The sequence below is a fragment of the Plectropomus leopardus genome, chromosome 17 (assembly GCF_008729295.1).
Source record: "Plectropomus leopardus isolate mb chromosome 17, YSFRI_Pleo_2.0, whole genome shotgun sequence".
NCBI classification, from domain to species: domain Eukaryota; kingdom Metazoa; phylum Chordata; class Actinopteri; order Perciformes; family Serranidae; genus Plectropomus; species Plectropomus leopardus.
Genome location: NC_056479.1, coordinates 2,108,889 through 2,124,519, shown reverse-complemented (window position 1 = coordinate 2,124,519; position 15,631 = coordinate 2,108,889). Strand labels below are relative to the sequence as shown.

Sequence of the window (15,631 nt, the reverse complement as noted above, 5' to 3'; positions counted from 1 at the left end):
GTTTCTTTGCTGTGGCCATGTTATTTATTGTATTATTATGAAAACATATTGTGTTCTATTTGATGCATCTCTGCAAACTGTATGATAGTCCTGGCATTGCGAGGTAAATGGATAAAATGCAAAGTGATCTTGCTTCTTGATTTACTAATACTGTGTGGCAAGCAACATTATAGTATATTTTAACGCGCACACCAACCAGCTTTTTGTACTATATAGGCAGTATCTGATTTTTCATACCCTCCTGGATTTTCACCAGGGTATATGTCTTGCCATTTTCATTCTGCTCAATTCAGTACATTGTACACTTACCAAATGTCAACAGAAGGTAATGTTATAACACCCATTTTCCTAATTAAACAGAGAAGGACAAGCATACACCATAGCTTAATTGCCTCGTCAACTCATCACACTTTATTGAAACACGGTGTAAAGAAAATAAAACTCACCACTACCATCTAGGTTGGTCTCATTAATCATTTAGTTTGCCATTCCACTCTACTAACAATCACCAGGTTGGATTTGAAAATAAGCTGTTTTCTCTGCGGTCTCTCTGCTCTCTTTGATGTTGTGGACACGACAGGGGCCGTTGTTAACCGGCTGTTTACAGTCTTGAAATGTTTTCTTCTCCGCTCACAGTCAGCTCAGCATCGACCTCCAGTGGCGCATGATGTGCACTGCATATAAAACATTGACAGCCTCTTCAGTATGAAGTTAAGAGGTCGATATTTTTGATGGTACTTAAAAACATACCGGTGGGATTTCTAAATACCCTGATATACCCTGATACTGCCCAAACCAAGTGCTAACCTCAGCATATCCAGGTTTCTTCTACACTGAAGTGTTTTCTCTCACTTAAGAAGACAGTAAGATGGCCTTGATAGCTCTGAGAAGTTGTTCTTTTGAGCTTGTTTCATGTTCCACATACTGTTCCCAAATTCTCAGAAATGAACTTCCATGCTAAAAAAAAATGACAAAGTAAAAGAATAATTGAGATAACAGCTAGATAGTAATATCAATATACAAGAAATAGTATAGTATATTGTTGGGTCATAACTCGAGTCACCATTTCCCTTTCTCCTTGTGCTAATAGCATCCAGTGGGGGTTCAGTGGAAGGTTACTGTGCTGGGGAGAAAGAGGTGCTTGATACCTTCAACAGATGGGTGAGTGTTTCCTCCTCCTCCAACATGGAGCCTAGAGGAAAAAGCTCAGCGACCAGTGTCTTTTTTAGAGGGCTCCGGCTTTTCTCTGGGCTGCTCGGAGTGCCTCCTGTTGAAAATCTCTGCCCTTTAGAAAGGAGCTGATTATGCCAGTGCCACTTCTTTAGCTACCATATGTGTTTGTCAGAAACTATTACAACAAAGAAAAGTGTGGGAGCAGATCTACCAGACACTGAATGTTGTTGGTGAGTGTCGTGTTTACACAACTGTACTTGTTGTAATCTTTTCGTTGATTGTATAATAAACCCTCTATTAATGTAGCATTACATTAGCTACCTAGCAAACATTAGTGGCATGATATTGTTGTCATAGAAACGTAACCACATGTCCCATAACATTGAAAAAAAGTGGTAAGAGTGCCTTTTTGAAACGCTGGGAAGAAGTTCTTCCCACTCACAATAACAATGGTTTAAAAAGTCACAACTGAACTTTTGTCCACAAAATAAAACAGATAATTTTGTTATGAGTGTTGATCTATTTCTTTACAATATTTCCTGGGTGCAGTTGGGTGAACAACTGGTTCAGCTGGTTCCTACCAGTGGGGTAGATGTGGTGGAGCTTGAGGACGAAGGTACATGTGTTCGCTTCAGTCCCCTCCTGACTGCTGCAGGTAACATCAACACAAACACACACACACACACACATGCGCGCACGCGCGCGCACACACACACACACACACACACACACACACACACACACACTAACATGCAAGACGTTTTGCTTGATTTATTTTTCATACATGTTAAACACTGTCAGAAAGGGTTAGAACCTCACCAGGAAGCAGCCGTGACCTTGACTTTCTCCTTCCTGTCCAGTTCTGGGGACGCAGCAGGAGAATGTGGAGCAGCTGGTGGAGAAGCTGTCAGAGCTGGTGCCTGTGATGTGCTCCACCATGTGCCTCAGACAGGACTTCAGAGAGGAGATCCACAGACACGCCCCCTCGCTCTCGTACGTAGAGGAGCTGAGCTGGCCCGGCCTTGGGGTTGTCCGGTAAGAGTGCAGAGGCTCCAAAGCACCTGACATGTACAAAACATTTACATTTTATCTAAAATGGCTTACAGTAAGTACATTCAATCATGTGAGTACAAACCCAAAAAGAGCAGGAATCATGCAACAACTTCATCAATACAGAGAAAGGTTTTTATTTTCTTGGTCTGTTTAGTTTTCTGTGTAGCAGGCCTGCAGTCTGACTGCTTTGGCTCAATTTTTACCTTTTGTTACCTATTTTTTAACATTATCAATGCAGCTGCCTCAGTATGCTGCTTCAGACACAGAAAAAAATGACAAATCATTTACACACTTTGTAACCACAAATACATGCAATGCAGGTGTGTAAACAAGAAACAGTATTGACAGTTACTTGAGATTTATGTTGATGGAGATTCATTTTGTCATTCTGGTATAGAGAACACAGTGCTCTGGTTTGTATTTTTCTAAAACAATCACAGACCAGCTGAAGATAGAGTGAGGGAGCGACATGCGGGGGGGTTGGGTTAGAATCAAACCAGGGCTGCTGCCAGGGACCTGGCCCCCAGAACATGGGGCACATGAAATGCATTGATAAGAGGGTGCTTCAACAGAGAGAGTTGATTAACTGGCTGGAGTGGGTGGAGATTTAGGTCAATGTAATGCACAGGAACAGGCAGTGTGTGAACTAAACCAGGACTTTTGGAGGAAGAGACTTACACATGCTTGAAAGAGAAGATGACTGGCTGTGACTCTTGTCGCAAAGACACATTCATGGCTGCAAACATGTGCCTTCTTGCTACTAGGGCCGTAATGACTCGATTCAGTCATTCAACCCATGAATAACTTTTGGGTAAAATGGTCATTCCTGTCGCTATGTGTGTGACAGCAGCAGCAGCATCATTAGAAACTGAGAAAGAAAGAGAGGGGCTGAGCGGACCCACGCCAAGTGCTGGGTTCAATGACCTGTCTATGTGTCTATCAGGCTGCCTACAATGGGTCCAGTTCTTATCCACAATGGTTAAGAGTACCCATTACATACGGATGAGCACAATAATGTCATCATTATCATTATCTTCATCACAGCCCCCCGGGTCCCCTGTAGTTTGTGCCGGGGTTACAGGTAAGGATTGGGGTTTGGTTGGTTACAGTTACTTAGACAGTTTGTCAGGTAATTCAGGTGCTAGTCTATCTAATGAGGGTCAATCAGTGAAAGTGAGGGTTATGGATAGACCAGACTTTGTACAGAAGTTTCACATGTACTTCCCCCGCTGTTTACCAGAGAGCATTACACATCAGTCCATATCTGAATAAAGCCACAAGGAACATTTTTGTGACGGACACACACTGTCTGAATAACAAGAAACCACATCACTTCATCAGATCAGCATTACTGATCCCATTTCTGCTTGCTGTATGCTGTTAACAATGTTGGGATTGGCTGTGGAGCTCAGCGGGACTGTGACAGATGTGTTGATGTTCAGGTACGAACCTCAGGCTGAGGGGATGGATGAGAGCAAGAGGAAGCAGGAGCTGGAGAAAATCAACAGCGAGCTGCTCAAGAAACTACAAGACCTGGACACTGACATCATTTTCTCCACTGGTTAGTTCCTCTTACAATCAGAGAGGCCTAGAAACAAATGTTTCTCAGTATTTATTCTGTTTTTCACTCCTTTTCCATTGTGTTTTCTCTTCCCAGGCCCTGAGTTTGGGACAGAGCAGGACTGTATCTTCGTTGGCATGGTTACAGAGGACGTTGATGTCACAGAGTTGGTGGATATGGTAGCAGCGCTCGGGAGAGACATCGAGGAAAGCGGAAGGGTAATTTTTTTATTTTTTCTTCCAATTTGTACGATACTTGAAGGTAATTTGATAGTTGCAAAAAGTCAAAGCAAAGATTAAACAAATAGTTTACATTTAGTCCTTAGCCTGTTACCCAATACCAACAAAGCAACTCTTCTTTTTTAATTATTTGAATGGGAATGATGATAATCATTAAGGGTCATTGTGTAGTTTTACCCTATCTTTAAAGAGGACCTGTGTTGCTCATTTTCAAGTTCATGATTATATTTTATGTTTCTTCTAGAAAATGTTTGTATTCTTTTATGGTCAAAAAATTCTTTATCTTACCCATACTGTCTGTACTGGAACACCTGTACTCACCGTCTGTCTGAGAAGGAGCCTTTTTAGCGCATGTCTTCTTTCTTTTTTTTTTTTATTAATTACATTTTTTAGTGGAATTAAAATTGGTGTACATGATTCAGCACGGCAAACTTACAACATTTTCTGTTTTTAACATTAAAGTGGGAAAGAGATAAATTCAATCAAAATAAATTAGAAGTATATGTTGTAAAATTAACAATGATACTAATAGTTTGTTGTTTTTTTTAAGAAAAAAACAAACAAAAAGGAAAGGAGAAGAAACATACATACAAACAAACAAAAAAAAAAGAAAAGAAAAGAAAAACAGTCCAGCTCTTATTTATTCATTTAATAAATACTAAACAAGTTGCTTAAGTGGAATACCCACTCTGCTGTATTGCTGTTTTTTGATACATGACATGTGTAAGCCACAGTGACTCTTTCCTGTGCAGCTACTGGAGAACATGACAGAGGTGGTGAGGAAAGGCATCCTGGAAGCAGAGCTGCAGCTGCAGAAGGCCAACGAGGAGAGACTCATGGAAGAGGTCAGTGTGTGTGTGTGTGTGTGTGTGTGTGTGTGCGTGCGTGTGTGCGTGCGTGCGTGTGTGTGTGTATGTGTGTGTGTATGTGTGAATATACAAGCTCCATTCAGATATCTGACTCTGTGTGTGTGTGTGTGTGTGTGTGTGTGTGTGTGTGTGTGTGTGTAGGGGATGCTCAGACAGCTTCCTCTGGTCGGCTCGGTGCTGAACTGGTTCTCTCCATTTGAAAGCACCGTAAAGGGCAGGACCTTCAACCTGGCTGCAGGTACACTTTGTCGTTGTATGGTGACAATTATAGATGACACTGTGAAGTCACTGTTATGTCACATCAGGTGTGACTTTTGAACCCCCGTGATGAGGCTGAAGCGCAACAGCACCAGGAAGAGGGTGTGTGTGATTATTCAAAATGCACGGTCCAGTGCCATATGAATATCACAGCAGGTTTTTCAAACTTCAACCAACATGGCTGCTTTGTCATTGTCTTCTGGAAGTTACCCAAAGGCTTATGTTCACATGTCTAAAATACACATATGATGTAAAAGATACCACCTTTTAAGACATGCTGAAAGTATAGGAATGTTCATGATCTCTGCCAGGTGTAAGCCTGGTTGTCTGTGAGTGTGTGCATCTGTCTTTTTATCTCACAAACTACTGGATCAATCAGCCTAATATTTGGTGTGCAAATTTACGACTGTGTGCCATAGAATCTTATGGTAGCAGTGATTCATGGATGTTAAACATCAGTTTTATTGACAGTTTTTTTGTTTGTTTTTTGTTTTTTGACTGGCAATCTCTGCTGAATTCTCACTTCACGGCTAGTATGGGCTGCAAGTCTTCAAAAAAAAACATGCAGCAAAAGACATTCCTGGCAGTTGACTAGGCTAAAAACAAACATTACCTTCTCTTGCCTGCCACACATTCCCTTTGTTGTGGCTCAAAAGCTGACATTCAATTGAAAAGTTTGGTGTCATTTTTAACTGGATCATCTGCAGATTAACCCTTTAAAATCTGAGAAAAATTGGCTTATTTTCTTTCAAAAACATTGGAAAAAGTCACAAGTTATGTGTTACAAGCAAATTATCTGAAAATTTAGCAAAAAAAGAAAAAGAAAAGGGTATAAAGGGTATATATATATATATATATATATGATTAGCTTCTACTATTATCTGTTCTCTTTGTTTTTAAGACAAATTTTAAGGTCATTTTCTTCTCACCTTTTGTTAATTTCTACTAATTTTTCTAACATCTCTTGTTAAGTTGCTCATTGCCTTATCAGCCATGTATTTGAAAGGAAATCAAATCCATTTTCATGTGCTTCAAAGGTTTAAATGCATGCTGAAGGCGTCTGAATGCAGCACAAGAAAGCTAATTTTGCTCCAGGTTTTAAAGGGTAATTCCAAACCTGATATGTTGCTGCTGCCTCCTTGATTGTAAGGGAGCAGGGAGGAACAATAGAGTGAGATCCATTTTACTGTTGTTGTGCATACAGGGTAGACACACAGCCAGCCCTGCACGTCCTGCTGCTCACACACATGCCTTTAGACACACCTGGCAGACATCTGTGCTGCCACATATAGAGCTGTAACCATAGCTAACCAAGTTTACATCAAAGTATGTCAGTGTGTGTCAGTATTTGTGTGTAACATACATGTTGATGGTGTGTGTCCACAGGTTCACTGGACTCCACGGAGGCGACATACTCCACCAAGGCTCAGGCAGGCAGGCCGGCCTTTCAGGAAACTCCCACCTCCTCCTCAAAGAAGCAGCCAGGTACGACTGTCTGTCTTTCTTCTAGCTGTTCTTGCCTTTACCCACTTATCATTACATCCACATTACTGATGATTATTATTTATCAAAAGCATCATTGTCTTCATATTTTGTGAACCAATAGTCATGGTTGATAGTCAATAGCTGATATTGTGACAATTTTGTTATACCATCTCAATGTCAATATCAATTTGGTCAACATGTAGTGATATTTGATATACTCTTACTTCGCCCAGCTCCTTTAGGGGTAAAACTTGCCTTTTTATAGCAAAATTTACTTAAAGTGTTCATTGTGCGGTTAGATGTTCCCTGTCAGTGTTTGACTGCAGTTTTTGGAATATTATTGATATGTATATTCCACTTTACTGCTGGAGTTTAAGGTAAAGCTTATTTTAACTCCTGTATATACTCTTGGGCAGTTTAAACTACAGCAATGCAATATATTCTATAACATCATATATGCTTGAAGCATTGCTGTCAAAGAACCACATATCTCTAAAAAGTGTGTCTCGGCCACTATTTGAGGATTTAGGGAATGTTATTTTAGAGAAAATGTGGAAATATATATAGTCTCACTGCACCCCTTTTGATGAATGTTACAAATGGTTTGAAGTTTACCTTGCCCAGAGGAGGGTCACCGGGGCCACCACTCCACCACTGGAGCCGGGCCTGGGGGTGGGGTTGATGGCGAGGGCCTGGTGCCCGGGCCTTTACCCATGGGGCCCGGCCGGGCACAGCCCGAAGAGGGGACGTGTGACTCCTTCCCGTGGGCTCACCACCCATAGGAGGAGCCAAAGGGGTCGGGTGCTGTGTGAGTTGGGCGTCAGCCGAAGGTGGGGACCTTGGCAGTCCGATCCTTGGCTGCAGAGGCTAGCTCTAGGGACGTTGAATGTCACCTCTCTAGTTGGGGAGGAGCCTGAGCTGGTGCGCGAGGTTGAGAAGTTCCGACTAGATATAGTTGGCCTCACCTCAACACATAGCATGGGCTGCGGAACCAGCCTTCTTGGACTCTCTTCCACTCTGGAGTTGCCACTGGTGAGAGGTGCCGGGCAGGGGTGGCAATACTTATTGCCCCCCGGCTCGGTGCCTGTATGTTAGAGTTTACCCCGGTGAATGAGAGGATAGCCTCCCTCTGCGTTCGAGCGGGGGGACGGATCATGACTGTTGTTTGTGCCTATGGTCTAAATGGCAGTACAGAGTATCCACCCTTAGAGGGGGTTTCTAGAGAGTGCTCCTTCTGGGGACTCCCTCGTTCTGCTGGGGGACTTCAATGCTCACATTAGCAGCGACAGCGACGAATCTGCAGCATTGCAAGGACATTGGGGGTAGTGCCTCTGGACTGGCAGACCAGGGTGGTGGTGGTCCCTCTTTTTAAGAAGGGGGACCAGAGGGTGTGTTCCAACAATAGGGGGATCACACTCCTCAGCCTCTGTGGTAAGGTCTATTCAAGGGTACTGGAGAGCAGGGTCCACGGGACAGTCGAACCTCGAAATCAGGAGGAGCAATGCGGTTTTCGTCCTGGTTGTGGAACTGTGGACCAGCTCTGGCAAGATTGGCAGGATCCTTGAGGGTGCAGGGGAGTTTGCCCAACCAGTTCACATGTGCTTTGTGGACTTGGAAGGCATTCGACCATGTCCCTCGGGGAGTCCTGTGGGTGTTTGGAATATGGGGTATCGGACCTCTTGATACGGGCCGTCCGTTCCCTGTATGACTGGTGCCAGAGCTTGGTCCGCATTGCCAGCAGTAAGTTGGACTCGTTTTCGGTGAGGGTTGGACTCCACCAGGGCTGCCCTTTGTCACCGATTCTGTTCCTAACTTTTAAGGACAGAATTTCTAGGCGCAGCCAGGGTGTTGAGGGGGTCCGGTTTGGTGACCTCAGGATTAGGTCGCTGCTTTTCACAGATGATGTGGTCCTGTTGGCTTCATCAGGCTGTGACCTTCAGCTCTCACTGGATCGGTTTGCAGCCAGTTGTGAAGGGGCCGGGATGAGAATCAGCACCTCCAAATCCGAGGCCATGATTCCCAGCCGGAAGTTTAAGTACCTCGGGGTCTTGTTCACGAGTGAGGGAAGGATGGAGCGGGAGATCGACAGGCGGATCGGTGCAGCATTACTGCAGATGCTGCACCTACTGCTGTAGGTTATCAAGTTAATGTTAGATACTGTAGCTTGCGGGTTGATGTTTTTCTTCTTTGGAGTAAAACAGTTTGTAGGTTACATGAATCAAACAAACTTGTACAGATGCTGGATCAAAAAATCACAGCAGGACAAGAATCAGACTAAAGATCTGCACACTGTATGTAAAGTTCCCTGGAATTTCTATCATGCAATGTTTCAATCAAACTGAGATCTTCATCAGAGTGTGGAAATAGCGCATGTTAATTTCACTCCCTGAGCTCTTTGTTACCGCTGACACTCTCAGAATCTGTAGAAAATGACATCACACTCACCGTGTGTACTTCCTGTCTCAATGTTGTCCTCACAGGTCAGAGGTTATTCCGGCGCTCAGGGGCGGGCTCCGACTCCTTCAGTGAAACCAGCTCCATTGGACACCCAGAGGAGACGACCAGGGAGGAGAGCAGCACCCCACCTGCCTCTCCCCCACCACCTGAGGAGGACTCTCACACTGCGAGTGATGTCACACCAGAGAGAATCCCAGAGTCCTCTGAGCAGAAGCACACACAGGAAGAGCAGGAGAGGGAGGAGGAAGAGGAGGAGGAGGAGGAGGAAGAGGAGAAGGAGGAGAAAGAGAGGCAGCCTCAAGGCCAGGAGGTGGAGCAGAGCGCCAGATAGGACTACTCTTTGTGCAGGTGTCCTCCAGCCGTCCACTAAATGGTACCAGCCTAACAGATGTTAACAGAACGGTGTTATTTCTTTGTGAATCTAATTCTTCCAGATTTAAAGGGAAAAGCAGTGAAGCTAGTTTGGGCTGTTTGTCTCTGTCAGAAGTTTAAATCCACCCTGGATCCTCTGATACTGTGATGTTCAGTTCAGTGTATTCTAGTTATTTAGTGATAAAGTGTTCTAACGTATCACCTTTTACTGCAGCAGTCTGAGAAATGTGTTTCCCACAATTCCCAGAATGCCTTTTAACTGTTCCCAAAACTGCACATGCTCTCACTCTAACGTGTCCTGATATACATAAAACTTAATGTAGTGAAATATGCATGCAGTTTCAGTTTCTCCCAGTATCTCTCAACAGGTTTCCATCAAACTGCGCAAACTTAAAGTTACTTAGAGTGACTTAAAAGAATAATTATCCCACACACCAATGAGCAGTTCTGATATGAATGAAAGGGGCCCCGCCTCCATGCCTGTATCCAGACTTTCTTTAATACATCCATAGTAAAAAAGACAAAAAAAGATGATGGCGAACGCACGAGAACTGACACCTTTGTCTGGATGGATGATGAAGTGGGGCTGTTACTTACTGTTGGATAGAGTGACACTTAAGTCTGCCTGTGGTGTTATAGTTGTCCTCATACTCGCGCATGGCTATTTGTCTAAAACATAATGCGCATGCGTGCAGTGCAGCTGTGACATCAACTTTCTCCGAGGATCCACGCATTGCCAGTTTTCACGCCAACAGAAGAGGTGGCGTTGCTGTTGTTACTTAAAGTTACTTATGTAACAGCGTAAATGTAACTACCCACTTCTAATCATCTCTGATTGGCCCTGTATTCACTGGTAGAACAAGAATACACTGAGTGACAGGATGAAGTGTTTTAGGGTGGATTTTCCTTCAAGTCAGAGTGGATGAGAGTTCTCAGAGTGACATCCATCCCAGCTTTGTTTTCACACTCTGCTCTTCAGGGTGTTGTGTTGGATCAGAGCAGAGCAGCAGACATATTACTCACACAAAGTCTTCAGCTTTAATCAGAAACCTGATCACTTCAGGATCACAGTCCCCATTTAATCTTCACATCCAAAAACTGAACCGGAAATCCAGCAGCTCAGTATGAAAGTGTCACTGAGATCACACTGTAAATAGTCTCCATAGATGTTCTATATCTAACCCATCAAATTACTAACATAATTATTTATCATAAAATAATTCTGTGTAGAAGGAGTAGAGTATCATAATATATTTAATTTTTAAAAAATCCTACTGATTATAGCAGTCACTTGCTTTTGACCTTCAAACACTACCTTCACATTTGCACTAAAAGAAATCTAAAATAAAGAATGAAGTCAAAAGATTTTAAGAAAAAAAGTCACAACATTATGGATATGAAGTTGTGATTTCATGTGGAAAAAAGTTAATATATCTCAAACTCATTTTATATGATTAGTTATATGACAAAAAATAATTTTAAGAACTAAGAAAATGTCACTTGCTTGGTAATAATTTGAGATAGAGTTTTATGAGGAAAAAAATTATGAAATTCCAAGTTTGATTATATGAAAGTCACATTATGATATCAAATTATCTTACAAAAACACGATATCACAAGAAGTTGTGGTAATTTTACAAGAAAAAAAGCATGATATTATAAGAATAATGTTATATTTTGAGAACCAATTTATTATTAATATACAAATACTTAATTATTGAATTGAATAGAGTAGTTTTTTTTTTTTTACCACTGCCTGACTGTACACATATACAGTTCATGTTTTTCCTTTCAAAACATCTGTGTTTGCATCCATTTTCCTGCCAGTATACAGTATACAGTGTACAGTACAGTACAATGCAGTATACAGCTCTGTTGTCTTTAGTTTTAGTTTTCATCAATTTGGTCAATTTGTCAACACAACCAGCACAAGGAGGCATTTATACGTATGTTTATTAAGACGAGGATGTCACTTGCCTTTGCAAAGTGTTGTGTTTGTTGCGTAATATCTACTCTTAAGTTCTTATTCCTCTATTATAATTTAAAAAAACAAACTAAATAAAATAAATAAATAAAAACTGAACAAAAACAAAAAAAATTAATAATAAAAACAACTAAAAAAAGCAAACAAACTGCGGAAACTAACTGAAACAAAACTGAAATCAAAAAATGAGTTCATGTGTCCCACAGTTACACCTACAATCTTCCAATACATGCTTTGAAACCTGAGCAAATTATCTTATTACTTATTATCAAAGTTAATTTACTAATTCCATGTCATTTGTTGAACATTTCTAACCAAGCATCTCATTGCCTTTTTTCCCTGTGTTTTTGGAAGAAATCGCACCAATGTTCTTTAATAATAATAATAGTGATAATACATTGGATTTATATAGCGCATTTCAAGGAGTCAAGGTGGCTTAAAAAAAAAGGTTCAAAGGTTCGGACTTGCGAAGGCCTCTGAAAACCGCACAAGAAAAGTGATGTCGCTCCAGCTTTTAAAGGGTTAACCAATCACAACCCCTAAACAAACCGCACAATCTGCAGTTGACAGGCTGTTGTATATTCACTATGGCCTAGGAACAAAAGAAATTTATCTTGTTACAAGACAAATTTGTTCTCAAAATATTTCAAGTTATTCTCTAAAAATGAAGACTTTGGTCTCATAATATCATGTCCTTTTCTAGTAAAACTACAACTTTATTTTCATAGTCTTATGCCTTTTTCCCAGAAATACGATGACTTCATTCTCAGAATCTTAATGAGTTGTGTTCTAACAGTGGCAATAATACTCCATTTTACTATTTCAACTCCAGCCACTGCTCTGTGAATCAAAGTCAAATTCCCTTTTATTATTGCACATGCAGCCAAGGTAACAGAAATGTCGAGTTTTTGATTTTTATGTGAATGTAGTTTTATTTTTGTCAATAATGCAACGTGAGTAAAAAATGGCCTGTGAAGGAGGAGTGTTGCTTCACAGGTATTTCACTGTAGGAATATTTCTTTTCTTTGCCAAAAACATCCTGCCAGACCTGCGTCCAAGTACATCCTGTCCTGATTACCACGCACACATTTTCCAAGTGCCATATCAGAGGCTTAAATGGATGTTTCTATCTGTTCAGTTTGTTTTTGTTTGCTCGTGTTCTTTGGTTTGATTCTTCTGGCTTGGTAATTCTCCACACTTTTGCCCTTTTGCCCTTGATGTCTTTTAATACAAATAGTGACAGATAGCACAGGGTTTGATGAGCATGTTGTATTTTATTAATGTCTCTTAAAAGGTTTCTGTGTGCAGAAGTTCAGAAAGTTCAAACAGCTCTCACACCACCAGTGTGCTGAATGAATGAGAGCAACTTTAAGGAACAATTTATCACGGTTTGAGATGTTCTTCGTTTCTTGCATTCCTTTTGCACTCATGTTTTACACATGATTTTTTAGTGTGTCCACCACAGTGGGACAATGTCCCAGACATTTTTGAGGGTAGATTCTAAAGGGCCCTATACACTGTGTGTTTTGGCCATTCCAGATGAAAGTCTGTCAGTAGTTGGAGAAATGTGGTGAAATCTGTGGTCCTAGATTTCACTGTGAGGCTGACAGCCCCACCCACAACTGGTTCATAACTTTTGAGATGAAAGACAGCCTATGCCAAAATATTCCTGCCAACATCACACTGTAACTGCTCACATACAGGCCCTAGAAACTGATATCAAATGGTCTGACAGGTTGACCAATATTGCTTTTTACCAGGGAAAGTTGACCCCTCTCCAGTGACTCCAGGCTTTCCCACTGCACTAAAAACCTGCTAACATCTGGATTTTTAGTACAAAATGAAAGTTTACAGTAGGCATTCATATGCAGGTCAAATGACTCTTCAGTAGTCACAAGTATTTATCGCCTCCATCTCGGATCAGCATTGATGGGAACACAACACCCAGTTGAACGCGCTTATTTCAGCTCTTTAACCACCAAAATGCAATGACATGCCGACACAAATTACCGTCCATCTCCTCCTATACAGGAGTCCGAAAGAGAGACTGAATTAGTAGGATAAAGAGAAGTTACCACGGTTAGGTTTTCACAGACCTCTGTCCATGCTGCTCTCTACTGTCTTCTCCAACCTGTCTGTAACGTTGCACAAAAACACCAAAACAACCCCCCACACACGCGTGTCTGCTGCAGAGCCGTGCACACAGCTCTGTGGGATTGGAGTCTATAGCTTTTTTTTTAGCAGGTTTACCTGTATTTAAAAAACCTGCTTGCATGAGCTAATTTGGTGGAAAAGGGATATTTGACAGAAAATTACATGGAATTGAATAACAGTTATTTTTTAAAACGTTTAAAGTCTCATTTAACATCGTTGTAAGTAATAACTTTATTTATAAGTGATTCTTATTCTCCAACTGTAAATAATATGTAGCCTATACACTGAATAAAAAATGTTTTAACATCTCGTCAACCAAAAGGTGCATCACATGTCTACAGCCTGGTGGCTCTTCTTCTAAATTTTGCTTGTCCTCACTAGCGGTTGTTAATTAAAGTACCAATTAATCATTAAAAAGTCCACTGCAGAGGAGCCATCTCATAGTCAAACATATTAATGAATGCTTGTTTAGACTTATTAGTCATGTCGATGGGTTAATTTAGACTTCAAAGGCTATGTTACCTTCATTGTACGGCTTAAATATGTGTTGCTGTTCCAGACAGATTTTCTTTATGCCTCTGTGCCGGCAGTAGCCGCGGCTGGAGGCATTATGTTTTGTCCATCTCATTCTTGTGAACACGATATCTCAAGAATGCCTTGAGGGAATGTCCTCAAATTTGGCACAAACGTCCACCTGTACTCAACAATTAACTGATAATTGTTTTTGTGATCAAAAGTCAAAGCTCATTGTTATCTTATCTGTCTTATTTTTGTGAACATAGGATATTTTTTCTCCTTAAATTTGGCACAAACATCCAATTGGACTCTACAATAAATTGATTAGAGTTTGGTGGTCAGAGGTCAAAGTCACTTTGACCTTGCATCCATCTCATTGTGAATGTGATAATTTAAGAACACCTTTAGAGCTTTTTTTGTTTTGTTTTTTAAATCTGGCACAAACATCCACTTGGACTCAAAAATGTACTGATTAAAATTTGGTGGTCAAAGGTCACTGTCACCTCAAAAACATGTTTTTGGCCATAACTCAAGAATTCATACGCTAATCATGAAAAGATTTCACACAGATGTCTAATAGGATAAAATGATAAAGCGATGACATTTCATGTCCAAAAGGTTAAATGTCAACTTCACTGTGACATCATAATGTTCTTAATTCTAGTAGTTTGTTTGTTTTTGCCAAAAATGGCCATTTTGATGGTAAAAGTTGCCTGCATTAGACCATCTCACACTGTGCGACATGTAACAAACTGTGAGATCACTGTTATCACACCTTGTCTAGAGGCCTTAATGTCTCAGTGTAAGTCTTCATCTAAATTTTATTTTGGCACAAGATCCAGTGGGGATTGCAGGCAATGAAAGTGGTTAATGAATTCACACTTGATATGAAGCTGTGATGCAAACTTCTCTAAACTTAAGAGCACCTGTTGCCTGATCTTTAGGTAGTTTGATGCAGCTTCACACAACATGAGGAACAGTTTCTCTTCAGTGAGAGCTTATTGTTGATTTTATGTGTTTTGAAATTTAATGGGAGTGAATGAGTGTCGCTAGTTTTGGCAGAATGGTTTAAAATGTGTATTCATGGAGGTGCTGAATGTAAAAAAACTCCATATGAAAACAATGGGATATGCCAAAACACAACCTTAAGCACTGGTGGAACATTGAGCATAAAGAGTTGTAAACTGTGGGTTAATATTGTGTTTTTATGAGGAAAGAACACAGTGTGAATGAAGATTACAGAAAAATATTTTTCAGCTGTATTGCACTTATTCTGTAGATAATTTCTTTACTACTGTTCTTTATTTAATTTCTTACATGGTGGAAGTGAAGCAGAATGGTGTTGATGATTATTTCTGTTGTGTGATTACAATGCGAAGCTAAATCAATAACTTTGTAACCCTGCAGAACATATTTGATGAAGAACTTTTGATTTGTGAAATGTCCTTGAGCGTCCTGCCTCTGTCACTGTCTCAATGATTGATTGTATTTAATACGCAGACTCTTTTCT

General features: G+C 40.9%; 1 protein-coding gene across 2 annotated transcripts in view; it reads left to right on the top strand.

Moving 5' to 3' along the window:
• pdxdc1 (pyridoxal-dependent decarboxylase domain containing 1) overlaps positions 1-13,669 on the top strand; it is a 36,059-nt gene extending 22,390 nt beyond the window's left edge. For both annotated transcript variants that reach the window (XM_042504481.1, XM_042504480.1), the window contains exons 15-23: positions 1,091-1,161; positions 1,723-1,828; positions 2,034-2,208; positions 3,669-3,787; positions 3,884-4,005; positions 4,779-4,871; positions 5,037-5,133; positions 6,540-6,638; positions 9,119-13,669. In XM_042504481.1, the coding sequence (XP_042360415.1) occupies positions 1,091-1,161; positions 1,723-1,828; positions 2,034-2,208; positions 3,669-3,787; positions 3,884-4,005; positions 4,779-4,871; positions 5,037-5,133; positions 6,540-6,638; positions 9,119-9,426 (1,190 nt within the window). In that variant the 3' untranslated portion in view covers positions 9,427-13,669. The remainder of the gene's footprint in view (positions 1-1,090; positions 1,162-1,722; positions 1,829-2,033; positions 2,209-3,668; positions 3,788-3,883; positions 4,006-4,778; positions 4,872-5,036; positions 5,134-6,539; positions 6,639-9,118) is intronic.
• Positions 13,670-15,631: the final 1,962 nt, after the last annotated feature.